The sequence below is a fragment of the Octodon degus genome, unplaced genomic scaffold, assembly GCF_000260255.1.
Source record: "Octodon degus isolate 3935 unplaced genomic scaffold, OctDeg1.0 scaffold00046, whole genome shotgun sequence".
Classification (NCBI taxonomy): domain Eukaryota; kingdom Metazoa; phylum Chordata; class Mammalia; order Rodentia; family Octodontidae; genus Octodon; species Octodon degus.
This window is the reverse complement of record NW_004524622.1, coordinates 13252286-13262737: the sequence shown is the minus strand read 5'-3', so window position 1 is coordinate 13262737 and position 10452 is coordinate 13252286. Positions and strand designations below refer to the sequence as shown.

The window sequence follows — 10452 nt, the reverse complement described above, 5'->3', positions numbered from 1 at the left end:
ACCTGAAGATGAACCATCAGTAAATACCAATAGGGCTTTAGGAATTGGTTTGAAAACGGTAACTTTTGGGAAAACAAGTGCATGACAATTGGCGAAGTCAATAAGCTTATTGAGGGGTAATGATTATCAATAAGTCCTGTAAAAGAAGCCAAGGCAATAGGCCAGGCTTCGGTGGTCTGAAGCAGCCAACCTATTTGTTCTTTGGTATATGGTTGAATGATAACATCTGGCTCCTTTCCAAAATAACATCTTCCTTGCTTTCTGCCCAAAATAATAAGGTCGGAGACAGCCTGATAATATGGCTCAATAGTCCTTTTTGGAGAAATAGGCAAGCGTATCCACATTAAAGGTGCAGTTTGCCAGAAAACTGCAGTTGGGGAATATTTTGTACTGCATATAAGAAATTGCAAGGGTCTATCATAATCTATAAAAGAATTGGTTTGGTCAGAAATGGCCTGTTCTACCAGGGAAATAGCCTGTCTGCCTTTTGGGGTAATCTCTCGAGGGGAAGTGGGATCAGAGTCTCCTTGCAATATATCATAAAGAGGCTTTAAATCATATTTACTTATTTTTAAGTATGGGGTAAGCCAATTGATATCCCCCAACAGTTTTTGAAAATCATTTAGAGTTTTAAGATCATCAAGCCTCAACTGGGGTCTCTGAGAGAAGACCTGGGAACCTTTCATCTGGAAACCTAGGAAAGTATAAGGATCTGTCAATTGTATTTTATCCAGGGCAATTTGGAGTCCTTTTTCTCCTAAGGCTGTCTGGAGTTCTTGGTAGCATCGCAAGGTTTCATCTGCTTTGAGTCCTGAGACCAGAACATCGTCCATATAATGAATAATGTACATGTGTGGCCAATGATCCCTGACCGATTGTAAGGCTGAGGCTACAAAGGATTGGCACAAAGTAGGACTATTTGCCATCCCTTGTGGTAAGACGCACCATTGAAATCTCTGCATGGGTGCTTTAAAATTAAGAGCAGGTAAGCTAAAGGCAAAGCGCTTTTGATCTTTCTGGATGTAAGGGAATTGTGAAGAAACAGTCTTTTAAATCTACAATAATCTTAAAATAATGTAATGGTATAGCAACTGGGGATGGGAGACCTGGCTGAAGAGCCCCCATAGGAGCCATAGTTTTATTAATGGCTCTAAGATCTTGTAATAGGCGCCATTTACCTGATTTCTTTTTTATGGTAAAAATAGGTGTATTCCATGGAGAATTGCTGGGGATGATGTGGCCAGTGGCAAGCTGTTCCTGCACCAGCTGTTGGACCGCTATTAGTTTTGAGGTTGGAAGGGGCCACTGATCGACCCACACAGGTTGATCAGAAAGCCAGGTGATTTTTTCTGCATGAGTCACAGGAGAATCAATGACCCCTATGGAAAATGGCCTAATCCTGCTCTGGTTAAATTAGGGACAGGAGCAATAGGAATTTTGATGCCTGTGCCCAATCTTCCAAGACCTTGTCCCAGGGAGAAACCACTATTAAGCATCTGGGCTGTAACTATAGTACTGGGGCTGCCCATGATCAATCCCAATTGTGACAGAAGGTCCCTGCCCCATAAATTAAGTGGCAGATTTGCCATTACATATGGCTGTATGCTACCTTGGTTACCTTCTTGATCTTTCCAGGTCAACATCTATGAACTTATTTCAGGACTTTGTGGTTGACCAATGCTTTGCAAATGTGTTAGGGTGGCAGTCAAGAGCCAATTAGTGGGCCAGTCCTCTTTCCTAATAATTGTGACATCAGCACCTGTATCAATAAGTCCTGAAAAACACTTGCCATTTAACCATAAGGTCATGAGTGGCTTTTGACTAGAAACATATTGTGCCCAATAAACATCTGAGGACCCAGACCTCTTGTTACTCCTGTGGGTGGAGATTGACTGGTTGGTGGTAGACACCAGTGGCAGCAACAACAACTGAGCAAAACGTTGACCTGCTTTGATGGGCGTGACATTGTTGGGTGAGGAGACCATGACCTTAATCTCACCATTATAATCATTGTCCACAATTCCAGGGGAGACATGAAGTCCCTCAAAAGTAGAACTACTACACCCTATGATAAGACCAAACATACCCTGAGGTGGGGGGCCAAAAACTCCAGTGGAAGTGGATTGGGTTCCCATGTCAGGAGTTAGTATTGTGTCGGAGGTGGAACTGAGGTCCAGTCCTGCGCTTCCTGGGGTTGCCCTGACGAGGTTTGAAATGGATTGTTTTTTGCTGGCATGAAACCTGTCACCCCAAGAAATTGCTTGGGTGTGGGGGTCTGGGGCTGGTCCCATGTCCCGTTTCCCGGCTGCTGTGGGAGCAGAGGGTTTCCATAAATGTCTCTTTTAGATCTACATTCTCTAGCCCAGTGCTCACCTCGTTTACATCTGGGGCATAACCCGGGCCTTTTTACTTGAGCTTGGGTTTTGTTATTTCCTCCTTTACAATTTTTTGCTGTATGACCAGGCTGACCACAAATAAAGCAATTGTTATTCTGCCTCTGGCGGTGAAGGAGTTGGTCAACTGTACAACCCTGTAGAGCTGCAGCCATTGCCAAGCCTTGACGATAGGAAGGTCCAATGTCTGCACATAAACGTTTGTAACCGGACAAATCAGTCTTTTTTCTGTGAGGTCTAATCACGGCCTGGCAGGATGAGTTGACATTTTCAAAAGCAAATTGTTTAACAATGTCGGAGGCTGTATCGGCATTGCCAAAAAGGCGCTCAGCAGCCTGTAAAAGGTGATTCACAAAATCTGAAAAGGGCTCTTCTGGTCCTTGTTGAATTTTTGCAAATGGGGAAGTTGTCTCCCCTTCTACAGGGAGCTTTTTCCATGCTCTAGTTGCAGCCAAATTAATTTGAGCAAAAAGACCAGCGTCATAGCGCATCTGAGCTTCCTTAGTGGAACAGTCACCTATGCCGGTAAGCATGGCAAAAGTCCACGGATCGCCATTATCGGCATTGTTTTTTGCCATAATTTCACATTGCTCAAAAAAGTCAGATTTCCATAAGAGGTAATTTCCCCCCAAAGAGTTGCTCTAGCTAGGTCTAGCCAGTCCTTTGGAGTAGACCAGCCCTGAGTCATAGAATCGAGGACAGTGATGGTATAAACTGCAGTAAGGCCATATTGAGCAACTGCAGTTTTTAGTTCTTTCAATACATTTACAGCAAAAGGGGCATAGGCTCTAGCAGCCTGAGGCTCGGCCCCATTTTGGCTGGGAGCCATCATTTCTGAAACCAGAAATGCCATTTTGGATAGAAGCTTATCATGTTCAGGCGCCATTTTGGGCAGGAGCCTACTGAGCCCAGGCGCCATCTTAGGGGTGCCAGGTGTCTCATCAGCCTACAAAGATTGTAAATGTAATATAAGCCTCTCAAACAGTCGATTTTCCAGGTCCAAAAGCACATCGGAAGATTGAGGAGCAAATGTGGACAGTTCATTATTATCAGGAGGCGGTTTTGTAGCAACTGGTGCTGCAACGGGGTCAGGACGGTATTTGGAAGCCTCTTTGGCTAAGTCTTCCCAATTGACCTCTTGTAAAGTAGTAAGATCGGGATACAAAGATTTATAATGGGTCAGGAGAGGAGCCTCAGGTGGAGGAGGCGGCAAAACCTCAGAAGGGGAAGGTGGCAGCTGCTCGTTATTTTGGGGTTTAGTTAACACTTCATTTGCCTCCTCACTGTGGAGAGAGGAGACATCTAGACCAGCCTGGGAAGGGGCCAGAGTGGGCCTATTGGAGTTACGCAGGACAGCTTCTCTGTGGGTAATCATTTCTCCGACCAAAGGGTCTCTATGTCACTGCATAAGAATCTCATCAATCAAGCCCCAGTATGAAAATGCTGTAATTGGGACCTTTTCAGGACCAAAAACTCTATAATAATTTTGTAATGCATCACCTACTTGTTTCCATCTTTTAGAATCTATTGTGCCCTCCAACGGAAACCATGGGCAAACCTCATGAATAAACTTAAAATACTGTAATAATTCCTTTTCCTTTACCTTAATCCCTCATGTCTTGAGTGCCTTACTGAGGCTTTCCACAAAGAGCTCATGCTCGCTTAATGCTTGACCCATGCCGGAAAGGGGGAAGGGGGTGGCTGTTCACTCACCATGGCTCGAGCGGCGCGGCAGGCACTTGCACTGCGTTGGCCTCGGAATTTACTTTCACTATCTGCTTCATACCCAGGCTCTCGAACAACTCTCTCGTTAAATCCTCCGTGCCAGGCCCCACGTTGGGTGCCACTTGACTTGGCCCGCGAGTCAAGACGTGGGGTAATGATCTGGAGGAAGAACGGGGATGAACAAGACAGGGCAAGAGACACAAGAGACAGAGACAAGACAGGTTTCCTGATCAAGTCTCATTTATTGAGGAAGTGAACAGGGTCTAAATAGCCGCATAGTGGAAGTAGTTGGGTGGGACTAGTTATGGATTGGTAGTGGAGGTCCAGGACCACAGGAGGATGTCGAGGCAAGTGGGGATTGGTGCTGCAGCACTTCTTGCCCTAATAAGGGAAAATATAACAGGAGCGTTCTATCACCCCCCACATCTACCTACCTACCTATCTACTCTTAATCAGTAAAGCATATTCTCTACTGGGTCACTTCTAACACTTTCCAGTGTTCCAAACAAGTTCCCCAGTAATAATTACACAAAAACAATGGAAGCTGAATTGCTTTCATTCTTTGTCAAGCATTGTGCCACCTGGTTCCTCTGATCTTTTACTTTTACATTGTGTCCTCTGCTCTTTTAAAGTCCTAACAAAATCAAATTTCATTAATGATGAAGAATTTAATATACAAAATTGTGAACTGGTCAACACAATCCAGCTAGCAAGCAGGTGAATCAAGAGCCTGGGCTCGCCTGACTTGCAAGTCCTTGCAGGTTATAGCCTAACAGGAAAGGCGAAGGCTGTGTCATGTAGCTGACCTTCCCTCATGTCTACAGGGTCCAGGCCAGTGGTGCTTCTGCAGCATGGTCTACTTGGCGATGCCAGCAACTGGATTTCCAACCTTCCCAACAACAGCCTGGGCTTCATCCTGGCAGATGCTGGCTTTGATGTGTGGCTGGGGAACAGCAGGGGAAACACCTGGTCTCGGAAGCACAAGACCCTCTCTGTAGACCAAGATGAGTTCTGGGCCTTCAGGTATATGAAAATCTGGAGATCAAAGTAGACATGGAGACCTTTGGGAGAACTGGGTAAACAGTTAGAGGTTCAAGTATTTGAATAAATTACTTGGGCTGTGTTATCAGTATGCTAACATGATATAGCTAATTTTGGCAATTAGCTAGGGATTCTTTGGTGGGATGTGTAAGGAATATTGGGTTTCCCACATTGAAGGCTAATGAGATGTCAGGTAGTGATTGAGACAGAACCAAATCCATTCCCTTGAAGGTGGTTGGCCTGAGACTAACTTCTCTATGAGTAATGACTAGTCCAAATGCCTCCAGAAAGAACTGAGGCCAGGTAGCAGTTTTAAAAAGAAAGAAAACTATCAATTTGACTTACCTCTTTCATGGCCTTGCAAGTTTTTTAATGTTTTTACCTACATTATCTCTGGCAATCCATCTGTTCTTGATACATTTCATCAGAGGAGGGGTCCTGTTGCATCCTTAATATTGTCCTGTAAAAGAATCTGTATGGCCCCATGCAAACAGTGCAAGAGATAGACCATGCACTCAGCACCCACTGGTGATCCCGGGCAATGACATCTGCAGCAAACAGCAGTTGGCTGACAGCCTGAGACCCCAGAGATGCCCAAGTGTCCCAGTTTTGAAATAGCTCCATCCTGAGTGTTGTGAGGAGCACTGTAACAAGTTGACAGGGCTGGCCCTCAAGTACTCATTTGTAAACCGTGTGTGTGTTGGGGTGGGGGGTGGCTCTGTTTGTACCTGATTATAATGTTTCATATAACTTTGTCTTTTCCCTTTGTAGTTATGATGAGATGGCTAGGTTTGACCTTCCTGCAGTGATAAACTTTATTTTGCAGAAAACAGATCAGGAAAAGATCTATTATGTCGGTTATTCGCAGGGCACCACCATGGGTAGGTTCAAAGGAAATCAGGTTTGTATACTCAGAAGAAATGTGGCCTGAGGCACCAGCTGTCCCTGAGCCAGTTTTCTTGGGCTTCTCTAGGGTCTGGTTTTGTCCTCTTCCGTCACTGTAAGCCCCTAGAGAGATAGAGACTGGGCTGAGAGAGGCCTGTGGTACAGCAGAGAGAGCTTGGGCTGAGACAGATGAGGACTCAAATACTGTCCTTCCTACCCCCTTAGGTAAATATCCTTGAGTCAGTTCTTTAACTACCCAATCTCTTTCCTCATTGACAAAATGAGGATAATAACTCTCTCTTAGAGGTCTTAGAACTATCTGGGCTATTCATGTCATGTCTGTAAGACTGAAGGTATGTTAAGTCTGTACTCCATGAATGTCAAGACTGTAAGGCAGGTCTGTAAGACACGGCTGTAAGAGAAGTGTCTGGTGCAGAATACATACTCAGTTAATAATGGGAATGAATGAAGCCTGAGTTCAGGGGCCACCACATGACAGACAATCAAAAAATAGAATATTATGATCATATTAGGGGCTGAATTGATGGAGTTTACATAAGCCTTTCTCGTTTCCAGCTAATGCCAACATTTGGAATTATGCACTGAGGTCGTTTTGCTTTAGATGAATACATGAGAGGCTTTAAATGGAAGCCCCTTGCAGGCCCAGTTTGGGGTGGTGGGGGATGGAGACTGTGGCTCTCCTGGCCTTATATCCAGACCAAAACCAGTAGGAAAAGTGTCCATGGCCTGCATTAGGAGAAGATAGATACTGAAGACTCAGAGTGTGTGTCATAGGAGGAGGATCTTGGGGACTAAAAAGATCTCTTTCTTTTACCCTGAAACCCAACCCTGAGTTAAAGGCCAAAGCTGCACTCTAAACAGATCAATGAGCAGCCAGTTATTGGAAGAAATACACATTCTTTAATCAGCACTGCTGTGCTGTTACCAGCTTGTGTCTATACTCATGAATATGAAAATAGCTTTGTAAATGATTTAATTTTGTACATTCTTTAATGTCTGTGGTTTAATATTATCCCTATATAATTCCCATCTTTATGAGCATCTAGTAATGCGTCATTAAAAGTGTATCATTTTGCTTCATTGCCTGCAGAATAGGACTGTAACTCAATTTTGCAGATGACTACATTGTGGCTTAATGGGGCTGCTAAGTAAGATCTATACTCAAATGTTTACAGCATTCACTAAAGAACAGCTATATAGTGAGGTCTATAAGTTGAATGTAAACTACATACATACATTCCTCAATTCCTGTAAGAGTTTTACCCCTACCCCCTTCAGAATTCGTCTCAGTTACTTTTCTCTTGTTGCTGGGACAAAATACCCAAAACCCAAAATGAAGGAAGGAAAGGTATATTTAGCTCACAGTTGCAGAGGTGTCGATCCATACGCAGCTGGCTCCAAGGTAGAGTGGCACATGGCAGAGGGCAGCTGCTCATAGTGGCAGGAAGTAGCAAAAAGCAAGACCAAAAGGGAGGAGCAGCAGAAACACAGGCCAACAGAGAGCAAATCTGTCTCCTTCATGTTGCATTCAGGCTATCTGCCACAGGCTGGGTATGGCACTCACACCCATAATCCCAACACTAGATTATGAAGTAATCTCAAACTCTAGAAGCCAGCCCTATAACTGCATGAAGCTTTGAGGGGCAGGGGGACAACTAGACACAAACCATAGCAGAGATAATGGGAATTATTATGACAAGTCCTTCAAAACAAAAACCAGAAGTAGATTATCTCTAAAACCTGTCATCACACTAAAAGCACTGTGAACTCAGGCCAGTTGTTGGACAATCTTAGCTAGTTTTCAGTTGAACAACTTAGAGACAAAATATTTTTCAAAAGACCTCTGAGTTAAAGAACACTTACTCTTCCCTTGAATCCAACCACAAACCAGGGCATCTGTCTCTGGCCCTTTGGTCGCTGAGATCTCTGTGTGCCATTCCCTCGGCAAGCAGGGATGCCAAAATGACACCCAGCATTAGGAGGCAAATTTAGTTCATGTTGTATGGCCACTGAGTAGAAATGAATTGTTCCTCAAAATGCCAGGCCCTGATCCTGGTGGTCGGGAGCTTATATGGGCTAAGCAAGCAGAAAGTGCGTAAGCAGAATGTCCAATTTAACCGCATGAAAGCAATCACAGCAGGTGCCATTAGGAAGCGCTATCTCTGTGGCTCACCCTCCCAGTAAGAGCTTGTAATTTTGCAGGAGAAGAGTTATGACATACTATATACATAATTATTAAAACATTTTGATAAGGGTAAAATATATTTGTGAGTCCTATGATACTCAATATCCATGCTGATACCTTTTTCTCTTACAGGCTTTATTGCATTTTCCACAATGCCAGAGCTGGCTCAAAAAATCAAAATGTATTTTGCTTTGGCCCCTATAGCCACTGTTAAATATGCAAAAAGCCCTGGAACCAAATTTTTGCTGCTGCCAGACATGATGATCAAGGTACGTGAGACCTCGGAGGAGTCCTTGTATGGACAGAAGTCTTGCCACCCCGTTTCCTAAAGCATACACTTTTAAATTAGAGGCATGTTTTCTGGACTACATCACAATGACTTCTGTTTCACCTCATATTTTGCAGGGATTATTTGGCAGGAAAGAATTTCTATACCAGACCCGATTTTTCAGGCAATATGTTATTTACCTTTGTGGCCAGATGATTCTTGATCAAATTTGTAGCAATATCATCTTACTTATGGGAGGCTTTAACACGAACAATATGAACATGGTAAGTAGGAGCCTAGAAAATAAATTCTCAGTTTCCTAACTAAGCTAGCAGTTACTAGTCTCAAAGGAGCAGTGAGGACCTACACAAGATGTACACACAGCAATGTGAACTAGGGACTGCTGGAAAGCCTTCACCAGGGGTTGAAGCAAGGTCCACATTGCTACATATTAGTCTCACAGGTTATAGATGAAAGAGGTCTGGAAGCCTATACTAAGTAAGAAAGGCAAAGGAGATTAGAACCTGGCAGACAATAGGGACACCTTCCCAGTGTCATCCTCTCCCTCAGTCTGGTCTCTTTCAGTTTGTAGTTTAAGCTCTTCAATGCAAAGTCTGGGTGTCTCAGTGTGGCTTAGACACAGCTGCTAGCTGGTAAGCGTCACCCTGGGGGTCTCCGTAGTATGCACGTTCTGAGGAGGTTAATAGGCAGAATGATTTGGGGTTCTGTTCTTGAGATAATGGAGAAAAAGGAGACTGGATTTGCTAGAGGAAAAAGTCTAGGACATAACCTTAACAGTGAATCCTACAGGGGTATGTGAAGATGAGGTGCTCCTTAAGACTGTCCCAAATTGGAAGAAGGGCTGGCCTGTATGCTCTCATATCTACCAGTTATTTAATGCAGATCACCCTGATAATGAGGGGGACACTGGGCAATGTGTCTGTAATCTGGGTGACCCTGTAAGGGCTGGCAGTGGAAGGCAGATGAGGGAAGGCATCTCTAACTCCTGAAGATTTCTTCTTCTTTATTAACACTTCAACTTACAGAAACCACTTGGTGGACATTTATCGTGCATGTTCCACCCTAATTTTTAATCCCACAACAAGCCTGTGAGACACTTAAATACATCAATATCCTCCCCACTTTACCTAGTAGTACACTAAGGTTCAGTGGGTTAAGAACTACCCAAACTCACCTAATTTTAAACAGCAGAGAGCTACTCTCAATTCCAAATCCCTTACCCTAAATACATCTAGTAAAGATTTTTAAGTAAATAATGAATAATGAGAATTATTCTCAAGTGAAGAACATAGATGCCTAGGAATACATTTAGTGACTTTCATTTACGTGCGTGTGTGCATTTCTATGTCATGGAAAACTTCTGACAACTTGATGCTCCTGTTCCATAGTCTGACACTCTTGGAGATTTACTTGGGGTAAAGTACACATCTCGGGAGTTCTGTGGCCCACAGACCACTCATGCTTTGTTACAGAGCCGAGCAAATGTGTACGTTGCCCATTCTCCTGCCGGCACATCTGTGCAGAACATTCTACATTGGAGCCAGGTAAGAATATTGGACTTCTATTTTCGAAGGGTCCTTGCACATTTGGTCGGAAATAGGCAAAAGACTCCATTTTGAGGTACAAAACTTTGTGTTTGTTTTGAGCTGCCATGAAGTTGGGTCAAAGATCAGAGCTGTGAACCTGACCTCAATCACTGAAACTTTTGAGGAGATGGGAAGAAAGGACAGGAGTGGACTAAGGACATCTTTATTTTTTTTTTTAAATTTTTTTTTAATTTTTTGTTGCTGTTACAGGGGATTGAATTCTTTTTTTTTAAATATTTATTTATTTTTATTTATTACATTTATTTATTGTGTGTGTGTGTGGCCAGCTCAGCCCACCAGGGGGCAGGGCTGGCTGGCATGTGGTGC

At 43.6% G+C, this 10452-nt stretch overlaps 1 protein-coding gene across 1 annotated transcript in view; it reads left to right on the top strand.

The window, feature by feature from the left end:
• Lipm (lipase family member M) overlaps nt 1–10452 on the top strand; it is a 27434-nt gene that overhangs the window by 13401 nt on the left and 3581 nt on the right. Inside the window, exons 3-7 of the mRNA XM_004632078.1 lie at nt 4943–5141; nt 5931–6040; nt 8383–8519; nt 8656–8802; nt 10012–10083. Coding sequence (XP_004632135.1) covers nt 4943–5141; nt 5931–6040; nt 8383–8519; nt 8656–8802; nt 10012–10083 — 665 coding nt within the window. The remainder of the gene's footprint in view (nt 1–4942; nt 5142–5930; nt 6041–8382; nt 8520–8655; nt 8803–10011; nt 10084–10452) is intronic.